This window comes from Calypte anna, chromosome 14, assembly GCF_003957555.1.
Source record: "Calypte anna isolate BGI_N300 chromosome 14, bCalAnn1_v1.p, whole genome shotgun sequence".
In the NCBI taxonomy this organism is placed as follows: domain Eukaryota; kingdom Metazoa; phylum Chordata; class Aves; order Apodiformes; family Trochilidae; genus Calypte; species Calypte anna.
Genome location: NC_044260.1, coordinates 11,015,146 through 11,032,478, shown reverse-complemented (window position 1 = coordinate 11,032,478; position 17,333 = coordinate 11,015,146). Strand labels below are relative to the sequence as shown.

At 35.7% G+C, this 17,333-nt stretch overlaps 1 protein-coding gene across 1 annotated transcript in view; it reads left to right on the top strand.

Moving 5' to 3' along the window:
* The window catches only part of DNAH3 (dynein axonemal heavy chain 3), a 49,817-nt gene that overhangs the window by 2,593 nt on the left and 29,891 nt on the right, over nt 1-17,333 (top strand). Inside the window, exons 5-25 of the mRNA XM_030460033.1 lie at nt 1,207-1,363; nt 1,822-2,011; nt 2,599-2,794; nt 3,732-3,857; nt 4,621-4,816; nt 5,237-5,416; nt 5,806-5,942; nt 6,101-6,206; nt 6,757-6,935; nt 7,800-7,984; nt 8,598-8,721; nt 9,274-9,427; nt 11,010-11,154; nt 11,419-11,630; nt 11,933-12,024; nt 12,480-12,594; nt 13,186-13,302; nt 14,560-14,739; nt 15,368-15,504; nt 16,177-16,378; nt 17,218-17,310. Coding sequence (XP_030315893.1) covers nt 1,207-1,363; nt 1,822-2,011; nt 2,599-2,794; nt 3,732-3,857; nt 4,621-4,816; nt 5,237-5,416; nt 5,806-5,942; nt 6,101-6,206; nt 6,757-6,935; nt 7,800-7,984; nt 8,598-8,721; nt 9,274-9,427; nt 11,010-11,154; nt 11,419-11,630; nt 11,933-12,024; nt 12,480-12,594; nt 13,186-13,302; nt 14,560-14,739; nt 15,368-15,504; nt 16,177-16,378; nt 17,218-17,310 — 3,223 coding nt within the window. The remainder of the gene's footprint in view (nt 1-1,206; nt 1,364-1,821; nt 2,012-2,598; nt 2,795-3,731; nt 3,858-4,620; nt 4,817-5,236; nt 5,417-5,805; nt 5,943-6,100; nt 6,207-6,756; nt 6,936-7,799; nt 7,985-8,597; nt 8,722-9,273; nt 9,428-11,009; nt 11,155-11,418; nt 11,631-11,932; nt 12,025-12,479; nt 12,595-13,185; nt 13,303-14,559; nt 14,740-15,367; nt 15,505-16,176; nt 16,379-17,217; nt 17,311-17,333) is intronic.

Here is a 17,333-nt window from a genome sequence, read left to right as displayed (position 1 = left end):
CTTCATTGTTTGATTAATTGACTAAGCTCTGTTTTTCACCAATCTGTAATAATATCTTATTTGAAAAATATTACCATATGTGATTTTCTTAACTGCTGCTTAAAGACTGGAAAGAATTTGACCCTGCCAAGAAAAAGTTCCAATTTAAACAGAAAGTTCAATTGGATTTTGATAGGTAATGTACTGTAATATTATAAAAATACAGAGTATTACAATCAGTCTAGATATCTACATTTCTTTTTACTTGGATGCTATGTTAAGCATCCAGGCATAAAATATTATGTCTCTGAAAACATATGTGCATCAAAACTGAACTTCTTGGGTGCACCAAGTGAGCACCTTTAGCTGCTTCTTTGTAGCTGGACAAATTTCAGTCTTGGGCGTGATGAAGTAAAGATCTTCCTTTCATGATGGCTAATTTGAAAATGCAGACTTGAGTTAAAAGAGATAAAGACTGTAAAAATGAAGTCTCTTTGTTTTGCTGTGAATGTTTAAATGCTCTGTAATGCTCCTAGAGCTGCTGCAAGTTGGGGTCTCTGCAGTAATGAGTATTTTTCTCTTCTTTGTGTTCTTTATCTGTAAAACAAAGAAATAGTCCTCTCTGGAAGTGCTATGACAGTAACTTTCTTACTCCTTGCTAAGATAACATGGTGACAAGAACTATAAAAAAGACAAAAGGGATATTTAAATTCCCTTCAATTAAGGACTTGAAAATGTGAAGTAAATCAAGTAGGTGACAGCTTGCTGGCTGCCTCTCGTTCATCCTGAGCAGTGTGGATGAAGGCCCTCTAAAGGATAGTATATAATCACCAAAAAAAAAGTCTGTAGGGCAGGTTTTATGCAAATGAGCCAGTTGACCTTTTGGCTCAGATTGTTAAGATTTTGTTACGTTAATCACCTAAAAATAGGTGGAAATCTTGGGCAACCTAATAGTGCTACTAAGTCTGAGTCTGGTAGAATTGCTCATAAGATACTGTCTCTCTGAGTGGTAAGTGCAGTTTTAAGGTTTAAGTTACATAGGATTTTGTTACTTTTGTTAACCTAGCATGGTCTGTTACACAATTCACAATTTTACTGAGAGTTTTTTTGTGAGTAATTGAAATGTGGCATAGGTCATACTTGTCCTCAGATGACTGCTTCTGTATTCCCTAAACTTTTTTTTTTGGTTTTTTTTCCCCCCACAAGTACGCCAATTTCATCAGGCAGTTGGAACCCCACTCCACTGCATGCACCTGCTCATATTCCAGAATTATGTTATACAGACAACCAACCACTGACCCCAGAAGAACAATTTGTTGTCATGCACTTAATTGAGAAGGAGATAAGTGAACAAGAAAAGCCACCTTCAGCAACTGAAATAGAGGTATTTGTATAATTTCCTTTAAGATAGAACTGGCAGCAATATATGTCTCTAAAATTGTTTACTCTAAATTCTCTCTTATTGAGAAAATAAGGCAGTGCATGATGTTTAGAAGTTACACTCAGTTTAGCAAACTGCTGTTAAATATTGTCAACTTTGCCATTATTTCTCTTGCTAGCTACTTGGTCTGGTTTTTGTTCTAATGGGTTTACAAGTAGAAATATCTTCCCTCATTCTTCACCTCTCACACTGTTGGCTGGTACTTCAGAGATCAGTAATTTAATACCCTACACTCAGTCCTATGGGTATGTATGCTTACATCAAAACAGATGGGAAGTATTGTAAATAGGATAGGAAGTAATGTAAATATTGTGATAGGAAAGCTAAAAATAGGTTATAGTAATTAAATATCTGTCAGAAAATGAATACAATAAGCATAATATTTTAACATAATTTTTTAGAGGTACTGTCACTACATACATCATGAAGTACGGGAAGACATGGTGATACCTCTGGATAAAGAAGTGATGAATGTAATTTTAGAGCATATTCCACCTCTCCTTCTTGCAAACCCAGACCTGAAGAATTTACTTGCAAGTTTAAAAGAAGAGATTAAAGCAGGCTATATCATCAGCATCATGAAAGCCACTGGTAAGACTCAGAATGTCTTAGCAATTCAGAGTATGTAGAACATTTATTGCATTGTGAAGGCAAGTCCAGTTTCTGTTCTTAGCACCTATGGAGAATTCCTCTGCAGCCAGCAGAACTACAGTAGCTATCAGAGAATATAATGAACATAGATCAGCCCTTTGGATGTCATGTCCTTCCTAGATGCAACAGATGATTCGTAACATCTGTTGTTTCACAAACATTTAAGAAGCCTTCTAAAAATCATCCCAGAAAGGGAGATATTTCCACTTCTGGTTTATGGACAAGGAATTGTAGCATGAAATAAATATGCTTTATCTGGAAAGACAGAATAAAAGCTGTTTATCCTGCTCGTATTTTTAGAACCAGGGACAGTTCTTGTTTTCTTTTTCTGAAATAATGTTATGGTAAAACAGATAATTTGGTTATTGGGCTGTACTTCATCCTAAAACTGTGCAAGTAACTATATGACAATGTATAAGTTGTAAACCTTCAGCATTCTGTGAGTATCTCTACAGAGATACTGTGTTTTCATATGCAGGTTTTGACTATACATGCAGCTTCACCATGATATGTATCATTTGTTGCAGTTGATTACATCTTGTTGGATCCAGAAGAGAGGGAGAGATTGTCCATTGGATCTACCCCACGCCCTTTTCCCCTGAGAGTTGTTCGTGCACCCGTCCCATGGCACAAATCTTACAAAGCAATGAAAAGTTGGAATGAAAAGAATCTATTCATAGTGAATCCACTGATGTTCACTTTACAACAGCTCTGGTTTTCTGAGTAAGATGTGTTGGTCATTGGATATTAGTTAATTTTTATGGCTTGCTTAGAGAGGGCCTCTGCTGACTTCTTTATGTATTCCATGGAGATTCTGGGGGAGCCAGTAGAAAGTGGCAAAATCTGCTCTGTTTTCTAGAGGATTTTTTTTTCCTGAGCCTTTAAGAGTCTTAACATAGTATGATTTCTTCCAGCATACTCTGAATGCAAACAATGTTTTACAGGTCCAGACTGAAGAATGTATAACCTTGTGATAGGAGAAGATGATTCCCTTTGTTAAAAGATGTTATCCCTAAATTAAGATTCTATGCTCAAGTAGAATTTGGAATTCTCATCTTGATTCCTGAAGATAACAAAATTAACTCTTAAAATTTATTCTCCTTTAAGTGTCTGTAGTTGGAAGTTGGTCTGGGGACCTTTGAATCTTATGAAGTTAAATATGGTAGTTAGTGTCCTGAGAACTGTTTTTGCATTTAAGCAACATTTGCAAGAATTTCAGCTCTTTTATGCTACAGAATGAGGCACATGCTATGCTGATGAGTTGTTTTTCTTTCCCCCATGGAATAGTCATGATAGACACTTACTACTATTAATATGGAACAGAAGCAGCAAGTGTAATTTTTTTATGTTCTTTAATTCCTGGATACCTGAATCTAGGAAAAGAGCAGAAAATTATTCTAATCATTTCAGCAAGCAAATATAACAATTTTAAATGTAGCAAGTACAACATGAAATTTGTGAATACTTTTGTGTTTTCCAATAGCAAAAAAAACCCAAAACATTAGAAGTGAGCTTGTTGGACAGCTTAGCAATGAAGTGATACCCATCAGTCAAATTACATTATTGATGTTCATAAATACGTATGAAATCTGACTATATTTCATGGGTTTCTTTTAAACAGAATTCCATAAAAGATCCCCTGTTTGTTTTACTTCCATAGCTACAGTCACCTAAGGTTTGTTCGGACTCAAGAACTGCTTTCCAGAGGTCTGCCAATGTTGCCTGCTCAGTTTCAGGAGGTTACTCAAAGACACTGCATGGAAGCTCGCCATATTCTTCAAAACAAGTTAGTGCCAAATGCATCAGCAGTAGATAAAGAGAGTATTTTTGAGTCTGGTTTGCATGAAGCTGCCTTTTTAGAACAGATCTTAGGTTGAGATAACACTAGCCCCAACCACAAGGCTGCCAAAACAGAACATCTGGATTCTGAAAGAGCTATTGAAACTTGCAGAAGTGCTTGCACAGAGAATCATAGAATTGGCTGGGTTGGAAGGGACCTCAGAGATCATCAAGTCCAACCCAGAAAATGGGAAATGGGAAGAGAAGAGAAAAGAGAAAATGGGAATAAACTGGCTATGAATAAATGTACACTGGAACTAGAAGGTTTCTGACTGTGAAGGAGTAGAATCTAAATCTATAAATATGGTGACAGAAAACCTAGCTTTATAAATTATGGAAAGCAATCAGTATAAGAAAGAGATTATACAAGGTAATAGCCCATGCTATTAGATGACTGCATTCTGCTACCTGGGATCTCTTCCAGACTCAATGTTCTCATTTAATGCTAATAATTTAATATTGCCACTAATATTTTTTTTTCTATTAATATTGATTTGAAATAACAGTAGGAGCCCATTATAACAGGAATCCTTGGCTTAAAAGTCATGTTCCCTCTAAATCCTGGTAGGTACTGTTTTGTTTGGCATCTGTTTAACAATTCTCTGCTAGCTCCTGGAAATTTGCTCATTCTTGAGGTAATTTCTGAGATTTCATTGCAAGGAGCAAGACTAATAAGCTTTTAAAAACTTTGTCTCCATATTTCATTGTAGGTGGATCCCAGCTTGTGCATCCATTCTTGCTAATCAAAAGAAGAAATGGCTTCATTTTGCTCCTAAAAAGGATTCTGATTCTTCTCAGCAAGTTGAAAGCTATTTTAATTCAGTGGCAGCTCTAATGTCGTTGAAGTTACGTGAGATGGTCATTAACTCCTTAGAAGATTTTCTTGTATTTTTTAATATCCACAAGGTATTTGCTATGAAATATGTCTAGTTTTCAGTGTTACATAGAGATATTAGTTCATATAGCTTTGAAATGTAATGCTCTTTGAAGGCTAAAATATCTTAGATAGCTCTTGCCTCCTTAAAGAAGTAACTGGATCCTTCAAACAGTTGAGCATATTCAGTGGAATTTTCTTTGCAAGAAATAGCTGCCCACTGGAATAATCATTTTGCAAGTGTAGAGTCACAACCAGCAGTTTGTGAGTTTTCATCTTTATCTTGAATGAGTGGGACATCAATGTTCTCAGTAAAAATCTGTGTTGAAGATGGCATTGGTGCCATTTGCATATATTGTTAAGACATTTGTGGGTACTTCTAACTTTCTTAAAAACTATGATAGTTATAGATGCTTTCTTTGGCATGTACAGTTTTCCTTCTTTTCCTGAAGGATGGAAACGATTTTGCAGAACCATATCAAGAAAGGGAGTTCTTTATATCTCCAATACTTACAGTCAAACTCAATGTGGAAGAACCCAAGATTGTGTTTGAGCCACCTTTGGAAGAATATTGGCATTTAATCAGTCGTTGCTTCAGAGAGATCCTGCAAAGTGCTGAGGAACTTCCAAAGGTACTGGATCAGTTATAGCTTTATACAAAATACACCATGAATAAAGGCTCTCAGTGATATAAAATGTTATGAATGAGGCAGAAAACTGAGCAATAGAAGATATGGATGAGGGTTTTGTATTACAAGCTCTGTGAAATTTTGTGACTATGAAAAATAGCATAAGAACTTTTCAGATTGAAGTTCTATTAAATCCCTGGTTTGTTTTTCATATAGTTTTTGCAGGCAAAGTATGTGTGTAACCAAGTGTTAGTTACAAATGAGAGCCTTTACAATTGTGGTGTTTTTAATAAATAGTATGTTTTTTTAAAAGTGGTGGGTGAATGGGTAATGGAATACTTTAATTCCTCCATTGTATGTATTGTTACAGTATTTGCAATCGTTCTCTTTAGGTAGAAAGATTTCTATTTCCAGAATTAAAAAGAGATGATCTCACTCTCCGGACAGTTAGACCAGATGAATCCTTGTTTACAGAGCGTGTGAACAAACTTGAGAAGGTCTTTGAGAGGAACATACTTGGTCCACAGAAGTAAGTTGTGGCTCTTAACTCCATTGCCCATCCAGACCCTCAGATTCATAAAAATACCCATTTGACTCAAGCAAATAGTTTGAGTTGATTTGTTTCTTATTGTAGAGAATCTTCACATTGGAATCTTATGTTTGGTTTTGTGATCTTTTATGTTTAAGGTATTTAAACGTGTACAGGAAATACAACAATCTTTTGGACAACAATGCACAGCAAGATGTCACAGATTTCTTGAAAGAAGATACTTCTCTAGAAGCTTTAACAGAGGTAATATGTAGCTGACAACAGCCATGTGTTCATAAAGCAGCTAATACATCACGTTTGACTTCCTAATGCATTGCCTGAAGAACTTCCATTCAGATGTCTTGTTTTACCCCTGGAATTAGCAGGGAAGTGATCTCAATTTTCAAAGCCCTTACTATAAGGCTAAAGGGACTTTACAGCCTTCTGTGGGTTTTGTTGGGTCCTACTAGAAGTCCAGTGGAAAGATGCCGCAAGTATTTGGTGAATCTGCATCTTGCTGGTCTTCACTCTCTTGTCCTCAGTTAGCCCTCAACTTTTCTCTCTGAATCTCCAAGTTAGCTTCGGGCTGAAGACATTTTTAGGCAGTCTGTGGTGTTCCTGAATGTGGCATTTTATTGTGCAAAGCTTTCAGCCATGGAGTCTGTGGATGGGAGCTGTGCTTTGAAAGGCTAAAAAAATAGTCATTCCTTCATCTATGTGGAACATATTATCCATTTGCTGGATAAAACTAAATAGTTGTGTAGTGTTTTTCACCTTAAGGAAAAAATGCTGATTTATTATTTTCCATTTGTAGAAGATTGACAGCTTAAGAGAACTGAAAAGAGAGATTGCTTCCATGCGTATCACTGCCTCTCTGGCCCTGTTCTCTCTGGATGCTGCACACCTGAATAAGGACCTCTGTAATAGGACTCAAAATCTTATAGATAGATTGGTTGAATTTGCAGTGATGGAAAACAGAGAGTTCAATAATAGGTACGTGTTGTTAGCATGCACACTTCTTTCTGTCTGTGTTGTATATCTGTAGATGAGGTTTCATCTGCTGGGTTTTCTACTCCAAGGAAACCAAAGTGGGTATTTAACAGGAACAGAAATACTTGTAAATAAATATCTCACTTGGTCTGTATCAGATGTTCACAGAAGTTAGACTGGAAATAGGTCATTGTTCTTTCCCCTTTACTCAACTTCTAGTGTTTGGGTTGAGGTCTTTGCTTCCTCTTCTGCTGTCCAGCTAAAGTGACATGAAAAATGTACTACTATGCAGTTCTGCATTTGTCTCATCTCTGACTTTTTTCTTCATTTTTTCCCCTGAGGATAGTAATGGTCTTGGTTTCAGATCCTGGCAAATTTCAAAAAAACCCAACAGAAATCCTCCCCAGACCTCCACAACTCTGAAAGTATCATTTGATTCTAATCTAATAAAGTTGATCCTTTAATAATTTTTCTCTTTATAACTTTGTTTCCTGAGATACACTTGATTTTATTGTTGTGGGGTGATGAAGTGAGCTCTTGCTGACTGCATTCAGACATTTCTGTCTGTGGTGAATCAGGTCTTGAAATTCTAAACCTATAGGAAGGAAACTGTTAATTGTAATTTAAAACCAATTTAGCAATTATTCCACTATGTATCAATTCTTAAAGACATCCTAGGACAATATAATTAATTGTACAGAGTCAAATAGCATCCTTTATAAGTGCCTATTTGCTGTGTGTATTCAACCTGAATATTTAATTTATGATGACATTTAATATTCTTTAAAAGGCAAACTTCACTAAAAAGATCTTGCATCCCTCTTCACTTATAATCCCAGTGAGAAGTCTGTTTTCTTTTTGCTGTAGAATTTGTGATGAATATGACTTAATTGCAAAGAAAATGAATGAGGTGCCTCAGAACACTGAAGAGCTCGTGGAATATGATGCATACTTAAAGAAATCCAGTGAAGTTACTGTTTTCGACCTGAAAAAAAAAGTTGCTGAAGCAGCACACAGACTGAAATTCCTCATGGACTACGCTTGTCTTTCTCGTATGTCTCTCTTACAAAATATCTTTTTGAACTGGAGTGTTAGCACCTGCAGTGTTTCATAGTTACAGACTCTTTGTAGCTGGGTTTATGAGCATGTGTCTTGCAGTTATAATGAAGTAAGTTCAGTGAACAAGTAGACAAATATGAAAATGGAGATTTCTCTTCATTGTAGTTCTTGTGTTGTCGCTTTTGTGATTGAGAATTTACATATTGTGGACTAAAAGTTATTTAAATGTTTCTTTTATCCACCTTATGTAGAGATATCATATATATTTGGCTAGGATTGGTCTGTCATTGTATAGTTGAATGGAATTTATATTTTGGAATATAGCTGTTCTTCCTAATTTTCTTTGCTTAGTTAAGGTCTTATTCTGACAATTTCTCATTCTTTACCTGATTTTAGTGTTTTGCTACTGATCTAACTTTTTTGAGGGACAAGTTCTATTTGCAGTGAAGATAATTCAGCCAGCAGCTTCCATTATGTATCTTCTTAAACAGCTTATTCCTAAATGTAGTTTTTGCTGTTTTGCTTACTCTTCTCAACAGACATTATATATTAGATCATTGGTCAAAAGGTATTTTCTCAAAGATCTCTATGTATTTTTGATTTTAGGTAATGACATAAAACTGAATAGCACAGTTTTCCGTTGGCCTAAAGAAATTGAGACAATATTTGAAAGCAGCAGAGAGAAGTCACGTGAAAGGAGGCAAAATGCAGAGATGGCTTTGCTAAAAAGGTATGATGTTAAGATGTTTTCTTTCACTGGATGTTCTTAAAGAAAGGAAAATCTCATCATCAGTAAAAAGGAGATAATGTCAAAGAAGTGAAACTTGGAAGGGAGCTGAGAAAGTGAGGAAGAATTGTGATTTACAGTACTATGGAGATTTCAGGAAAACACTGTTGATGAAGTTTGGTTAGAATATTCCTGTGCTTATATATGCTGAAATGAGGAATGAAGGATAGTGATGGGATATTTGTTATTTTATTTTATTATATGGCTTAGAACAGCATTACCTATAATTTTGTTACATTGTTTGCACTTGTTATTTCGTTCAGATAGTAAAGGTAGCAAATGTAAGTGAGCTTTATCATCTGTGAGGTTTGATAATGAACCTTGAATTCTAATCCTGTGAAATGCATAATACTGCTACAACAGTAATGGGTTTTGACTGGCATCTGTATTTACATTGGGATTAGATCAGCTTCCATTTGACAGTGCATGTTATAATTAATAAGATAATTGAAACCTGAAACTGAACATTGTATTATTATTGTATCTTTACCTCAGGTGTTCTGAGTTTGAGGAAATTCTTCAACGTTATGATGAAGAAATACAAAGCTACAAAACAGTGGATGTCATAAGTGTAGAAGAAATTGAGTACAATGCTGAGAGCTTTAAAGAGTTAAACAAGAATCTAGATAATGCATTAACAGAATATGACGTGAGTATTTATTATCCAAGTACAGAAAGGGTTGTGATGTGCTGGATGAGCAAAAGCTTGGTTCTTGTCCCTGTTTTTTTTTCAGAGTACTGGCCATAAAAATATCTCATCCCTGTATGCTCAGTTGAAGAGCATATTTTTGGGGAAAAGGTTTGGAGAGGTTTTAAAGTTGGACTATTGAATTTCAGTGTTTCCAAGCAGTCAGTAGTAGCAGGATGCTATCAAGGGAAAATAGAATCCTCCTGACAGAGTTGACAGTAGCAGAATGTTAGGGAGGTGATGTTTGCCCTGATCAGTGGTTTGTGCTGCTGGAGCTGTGTTTTCAGTCCCTCTGCTTGTCCTCTAATTAAAACAAAATATGTTTCAAAAAATAATTTCCTGAAGTTGCCTTTAGGTATTAAATATATGTTGCATCACAGAAAGGGAAGTTTCAGAATGCTAGAAGGAAACTGAGGACCAATATTCCTAGGTTCTATTCAGGGTTTCCATCCAGTGTACTGTGTGGTTCTAGGCTGAATAGTTTGTCTTAGCTGCTGTCAAATGAGAATGGTTCCCTTGAAGAGACCTCACAGGTATTGTGAGGCTTAATTAATCTTCCAAATAACAGTGAGACAATGAGATTTCTGCATACATGGAGCATTAAGGATCAAGATTTTAATTAAGTGCCACTCAAAAGAGAAAATGGAAGAAATTGAGTGAGTTTAGGGTTAGATAAATTGCTAGTCCTATACATCAACGCTCTTAATCTGATTAAAGGTATCTAGTATATTTAATTAGTAAGTTAGCTGCATTGATACGTTCTTATAGGTAGATCAGAACAAGTAATTAAGTTTCCTAATATATTATTACAATAAGGATTGTATCCACAGTTAAATGACATAATCATCTTAGTGAATACATGAAATTAAAAGTTATCTTGGAAGGTGGATCTTTAAGTTCCTCTGCCTGCATCTCACATTGAATGATAAAAAGTTTTATGAAAGATCTTTTGACATTATGAAAGCAGAGACTTTAGGACTCAATCCTAATTTAGTGTCTGCTTTTCTCTGTCCTTCACCTCCCTATGTGTAAAATGAAGAAGGCAATATTATTTTTATTCTTTTTTAATCTAAGTCTTTACACAGAGACTTAAATTGTAAAGTCTTTAGGACAGGGACATGATCTTACCATGAGTATGGAGAGCAATTAATATCTGGTTTTGGTTGGAGCTCCCAGATGTTTCTGTAGTAGTGAAAAAAATAACTACAAATTTTAAGAAATCATACAAGCCTGTGTGGCTGAGAAGCATATATATACACATATATATATTAAAAGTGGGTTGATAACTTGTTTCACAGTTGAGCCTTGGTTTCACTGAATGCCATAGTGCATTATCTATTTCTAAAATATAGAGTACTAAAATTTACCAACAGATAACTAGGAAGCTTTCAAGAAAATCCACAGGCCCTTACCTGCGTATCTGACTGACTTTATGATATGTATTCAATATTACCTGCTCAAAATTAAAAAAAAAAAAACAAAAACAGTACAAATTTTTGATGGAAAAAAGATTTTTCTTTTTTTTTTTTTTTTTCCTTTAAAGGCTATTAATAAGGAAGAAGAGTTACTTGGGAGGGAGAAGAGTCAGTATCCTCTACTGCAAGCTATACTTGCAAGCAAACAGCCCTTTGAGCAACTTTGGGTAACAGCACATGATTTCCATACCAAATCTGAGGACTGGATGAATGGTGAGGCTTTGCTGATCATTTCATGAAATGTGTCTTTTTTGCTTACTTAAGTAGAAGCTGAAAGAGTTGATTTGTTGTGAGACAGTAGTTTTGAAGAAATAAATACTGTTAAGCAGTGTGAAATACAGATAGAGAGCTGGATTTTGCATTAAGGTAACTTTCTGTAATACAATTTTGCAGCCAAGGAGAATGGTCATAAACATCTGTAAATAACTGATTGTGCTCATGTGCCTGCTGTGCTTTCTTGTACACTGTTGTATTCAGAATCTCTCCAGAAGTTGAATGCTGAGGAAATTACTGAAGAAGTTGATGGTATGTGGAGGACTATGTATAAACTCAGCAAGACTTTTGCAGAGTTGCCTGGGCCTAAACGCTTAGCAGAAACTATGAGAACCAAGATTAATGAATTTAAAGAGCATCTTCCTGTCATGTCAGTTGTCTGCAATCGTGGAATGAAGGAGAGACACTGGGAGCAGGTACTTAAACTCTGCTTTAACTGTGTCAGTGTTCTACCACAGAAACTGACACTTTAATATACTACTCCATATATTCCATACTGGAATAATAATAACATGATCCTTTATCCTGTCACACGGTAGGTTTAGTGTTGAAATATTTAATGATGCAGGCAGAAGCTCCTTTAAATTAATAATTTATGGCAGAAAAGCTAATTGGGGGGTTGCATTAGTATTTCTTTAGCACTTATTTCTTGCTGTTTGAGAAGTCTGTAACAAACATGCATCTTGATCATAGATTTTATTTCTTTCCCTCTTTTCAGATTAGTGAAGTAGTAGGATCTCAGATCAAACCTGATGAAACTACCACTTTTGCAGACATGTTGAAGTTTGAACTCTTCAAATATATTGAACAGTAAGAAACTTACTCTATATATTTCTTTTTTTTTTTTTTTTTTTTTTTTTTAATAGACAACCACTGTATTTTGTATATTAGATACCAAATATTAATTTGTTTGGGTTTTTTCTATGCTGTTAGATCCAGATGTATTTTATTCAGCTATGGATGAAACTGCCAGTTGTTCTTGTAACACAAAGGCACTAAAAAACTGACTGGTATTCTTAAACCACTTAATTTGCACATTCAGAATTTTCTGTCTGCATTTATCTCCAAATTACTACTAATATCTCTAACTTCATGAGCTTGAGATTGTAAAAATATTTCCTGAAATTAGTGTCTATCTTATTATTAACAAATCCATATGAAAGGTAGTCTGATATGCAGCTCTTCCTATGACTGGTGTTTTATTTTTTTTTACTCTTCAGCTATGTTGCAGAAACATTTCTAAGATATATTTTCTTTCAATTTAGACTGGAACCCATTGGAGCAAGTGCAAGTAAGGAATACTCCTTAGAGAAATCCATAGAGAAAATGAAATTAGAGTGGGTCAGCATCAATTTCAGCCTGGTGCAATACAGGGATACTGTGAGTAAACACCAAATCAAACTATATGTTATTGAACAGAATTGCTTTGTGTCTGAATACCAGTAGATAAATACTAGAGGGAAGTTACTGCTGTTTCATTGTGGTGTGATGGAGAGTGGTATCAGACCCCAGATATCTCCATTACCATGTTCTTATACATATGAGGGTACTGAGGGTATATTCTTACCCTCAATATCTGGGTAACTTCTGATCTCAGCATATTAATCCTAAAACCCTGTACACCTGACAGCTTCTGCAGGTGTATGGAAAGCTGCAGAGTAGTGCAGTTTGAACTGGCCCAGAAGAAACAAGAAATCCCATGCAGTCCAGAAAATTGAGTCAGAAGTCATGAGCTTCCCTGGCTAGTTTCCCATTCACAAATCAGTCTACCTTTTGACCTTTAAAACATCTGTACAGCAGAGATGCCATTTTATATCTTGAAATATATTGCAGCCTTTGTCTGTGCTTTGCTACTTTTGTTCCCTTCAGCCATCATAGAGCAGGGTGCAATAGGAAGCTGAGTGAGTGTGAGGTTGAACAGTAGTGAAATAAAGCAGCTGCTCTTTGCATTACTGAAATCTGTATTTACAGAACACCAGCATCCTGTCAGCTGTTGATGACATTCAGCTTTTGCTGGATGATCACCTTATCAAGATTCAGACAATGTGTGGCTCTCCCTTCATCAAACCCATAGAAACTGAATGTCGGGTAAGGAAAAGTTTGCATGTCTCATATTATGCTTTCCTTAAGTGCTTTCAGGTATTTTGGCATGACAAGAAGCTTATACAGTTTATAGTTTTTAACTGTTTCCAAGAACACACAAGAGCCTTGCATTAATGATTTCTACACAGAGGTATGCAAAGCTTGCTTTACAGCTAAGGAGATTGGAACTGCATTGCTAACCCAGTCATTATGAGCATGGGGTTTAGTTGAATGTCTTGGGAATGGGTCAGTTGATTTAAACAAATCCTACTGTGTTGGGTAACAAGACAAAATCTGTCAGTTGGGGGAAATAATTCATTTGTAATCCTCTGGTATTGTCAAGACCCATCCATAAGGGATTCAGTGTCTTTTTTGTTAGCTCTCCTACTCCTTTGTAAAGATGATGATTTTATAAGAGGAAGATGAAGCAGAAAGGAGAGACTTCCTTCCTATCAGTATTTAATATCACTTTTTCTGGCCTAGTAGTGATGATTTGTAACAATGCTAAGACCTAAATCCTATCCTTTCCTATGGACTTTAGCCAAATCATAGGTAAAACTGAGTTCTGCTTTCCAGTAGAGCCAATGAAATGAAAGGTAACAACTAATATAGACCTATTTTATCAGTCTCCATGCTCATCATGCAGACTGATGAGCAATGCAGGCTGTCTGTTTTTTCTCCCTGCTATATTCCCTTGCATATCCCTCACATTGTTGACTGCCAAAGTCACAGAAGAAATGCAATCTGAAATTCTTTATGCAAAAAGAATCTCTCTTAGGTTTTAAAACCAATTTTTGCTGTTAGAGTTGCATGAAATAGCTCATTTTCTTGGGGGGATGGGGGCACAGGTTGAGGCCTGTGAATTGACATTTACTCAGTCTCCTGAATACCTTGTTAAGCTTTTATCTTTTCATTGACAATAAGATAGAGAGTACACAAGTAGAATTAAATTAAGGGATTGTGGATTGGCAATCTAGTTATGTCTGTAGTTAGGCAGCTCTCCCACAACTTGCTGTAAAGAGTGCTTGTGTAAGGGTATGTGTATTGTTTATCAGAAATATTCAGTAGTTTATCAGTGGCTGTTTTAAAATAAATTTTCTTTAAATTTGTTGAGTTGTTTGTGGGGTTTGGTTTTTTTTTTTTTTCCTTTTTTTTTCTTTCTTTTTCTTTTTTGTTTTTCCTTTGAAGCCAAGCAACTTGATTCCTCTTTGTAGCTTAATTCTTCATGTGATTTAGATTAACTATTAAATGTTTTTATTACAGGCTTGGAAAGATAAGCTGTCTTTAATGCAAGATATTATAGACAGCTGGTTAAAATGTCAGGCAACATGGCTGTATTTGGAACCAATTTTTAGTTCAGAAGACATTGTAGCTCAAATGCCTGAAGAGGGCAGGAAGTTTGGGGTTGTGAATACATACTGGCACACCATTATGGCACAAGTGGTAAGTGCTTGCATTTACTAAATTGTGTATTTGTATGTGCATCTAGTAGCATGATTACATTGTCATGAAGACCTTCCTAGCTTTTTTGGAGTTTGAGATTTGTATTTAAGCCACAAAAAGTTATACAGAGTGGGAAATCCTTTACTTAAGCCCTTTAAAATGGAGTCTTGCAGTAAAAGTGGGAGATGTCATTATTGCTTTGGGGTTTCTGTAACAGCTGAATATTGTAGGGTGACTTAGAGCATGTAATATTTTAATTTTAAATTTTCTGGCTTATAATGGTTAAAGATCAGAACTAATGTACTGTGGCTCTGTGTGACAGAACTTATTTGTGAATGGAAAAAAATGTAGTAAACCCAGATGCAAAAGTAATTGTCACAGATTTTAATTCCTGTGGATATTTCTTTATTGCATTAGTGTCTGTGAAGTTCAAATTGGTGAAACTGAAAGTCTGAAAAAGCAGAACTGTCAAGTAATACAGACATATTTAATAACATGAAGGCAGACTGCAGGGAAGAGCATCTTGCATTTTAGCCTCCTGCAACATATATGATTGATGATAACAGTTTTAATGTACAAATGTATTGCAACTTGTAGCAGGTTCTGCAATGTATTTCTTTTTATAAAGGTGAAAGACCCAAAGGTACTTGCAGCAGCTGAACAACCTATGATGTTAAACAGGCTTCAGGAAGCAAATGCTCTCCTAGAAGATGTTCAAAAAGGGTTGAATACTTATTTGGAGAAGAAAAGATTGTATTTTCCAAGGTAAATTACTTAAACAGTCTTAAACTAAAGACAAAAAGCCATAAGCTCTTTCAAACCATCTTTACTGAACTGAAAAGTGACATTTTATGAACACATGTGAAACTGTCCTCTGCAACAAAAAGTGAAAACTTGTTATTTTTTCTAGACATTATTAATTTTTTTTCATTTTCTGTTAAATTGGAAATACCAGGAGCAGGCAGAGGTTTGGAGACAAAGCTGTCCAGCAGTGTAAACTTAGGGTTAGAAAACCAGGCTTTTGGAGTAGCTTTGCTACTTTCCCACCAGTGATTTGCAATTATGTCTCTGCCCCACCCTCAGTGGTTGTGCAGAGGTATGTGATACACAGGAGTTCTGGAATCTCATTCCTGGTTATCATGTGTTTTAAAAGGTCTTAGCTGCACAGATATGTCTGGTCTTTCCTGTGTGAGTTTAAGAACCCCTTTTTCTTCCTCTGCATAAAAGGATGTTTGTATTGAAATCCTGAAGACATAAATGTGATGAGTTTTATAATGCTAAAAGTTACTTAAGGAGAGAGATTTGAGATCATAATTCCCTCTATGTTATACTGGTGTTCCAAGCAACAGTATAACCAATTCTACCTATCTTACATTAATAGATTATTAATGACAATTTTCATGAAATTTCATGTTCATTAATGGATTTTTCCAACAGATTCTTCTTCTTATCTAATGATGAGCTACTTGAAATACTGTCTGAAACAAAGGATCCCCTTCGGGTACAACCACATTTAAAGAAATGTTTTGAAGGAATTGCTAAGCTGGAGTTCACAGAAGGCCTGGAGATCTTAGGCATGATCAGTTCAGAGAATGAAATTGTTTCTTTCATAAATAAAATCTACCCAGTCAATGCAAAGGTAATTTTTTTCCTATATGATATTAAATTAGTACTTAATCTAAAAGCCTATGTTGTGGGGGGAATAAAGTTAAAATATTTAGGATAAGATTGTGAAAGGTGTTGAGGAAATGAAGGTGCAGACTGGTTTTGGAACAGAAAGGGTTTCCTTCAAAAAGGAGAAGGACATACCAGTTTTGGGGTAAATTCCTGTAGCACTTTCCTGCAGCTTTTTGCACCTGCTACTGTTAAGATGCAGATAGATAGGAATGTAGATAATGCTCTTTATATACAGAGGTATGGAACGTTGCACAGCATGGCTGAATGAGAGAGGAATGTGGGAAATCCTGAATGGCTGGCAGTGAAGACTCAGAGCATGAGTTCCAAAAGGAGTAGTTATGGTAGCATTTTAAGTTTTGAAAAGTATCTCAGTTCCAGCTTTTTCTGCTAGGAAAATATTCTTTCATAAGATGAAGGTATGGAGATGAATTGCTGTATGGTAACCAGCAAGAGGTGAAAGGTGGGGCATGTTGTGAGTTGCAGATACCCTTATTCTCTCAATCCTCCAGGAAAAAAACATGCCCTGGGTTAAAATGTCCAGGCTTAACTGACCATGCAAGCTGTGACCTGAGATTTTTTGTGCATGCTTACATGAAACATATACATGAAACATATCCATCTGTTTTTTCAGCTGAATTGTCTTTAAAGTTAGCTTGATTTACCTGCCTTCAGGCAGTGTTAAACTGCAGTATTGCCTGTCAGAATTAAGGAAATTTCAACCTTCCATATTTAAGCATAACACATCAAAGATGAAAATAGTTGAGAAATGTTTATTGATTCCTAACTTTTTGTTTTTTGAAGGGCATGGTAGAAAAATGGCTTTTGCAAGTAGAAGAAATGATGCTGGCCAGTGTAAAACAAGTGATTCAGGATGGCGTAAAAGGATATGTTGAGGTACTTGTTCCTGAATTGTAGTA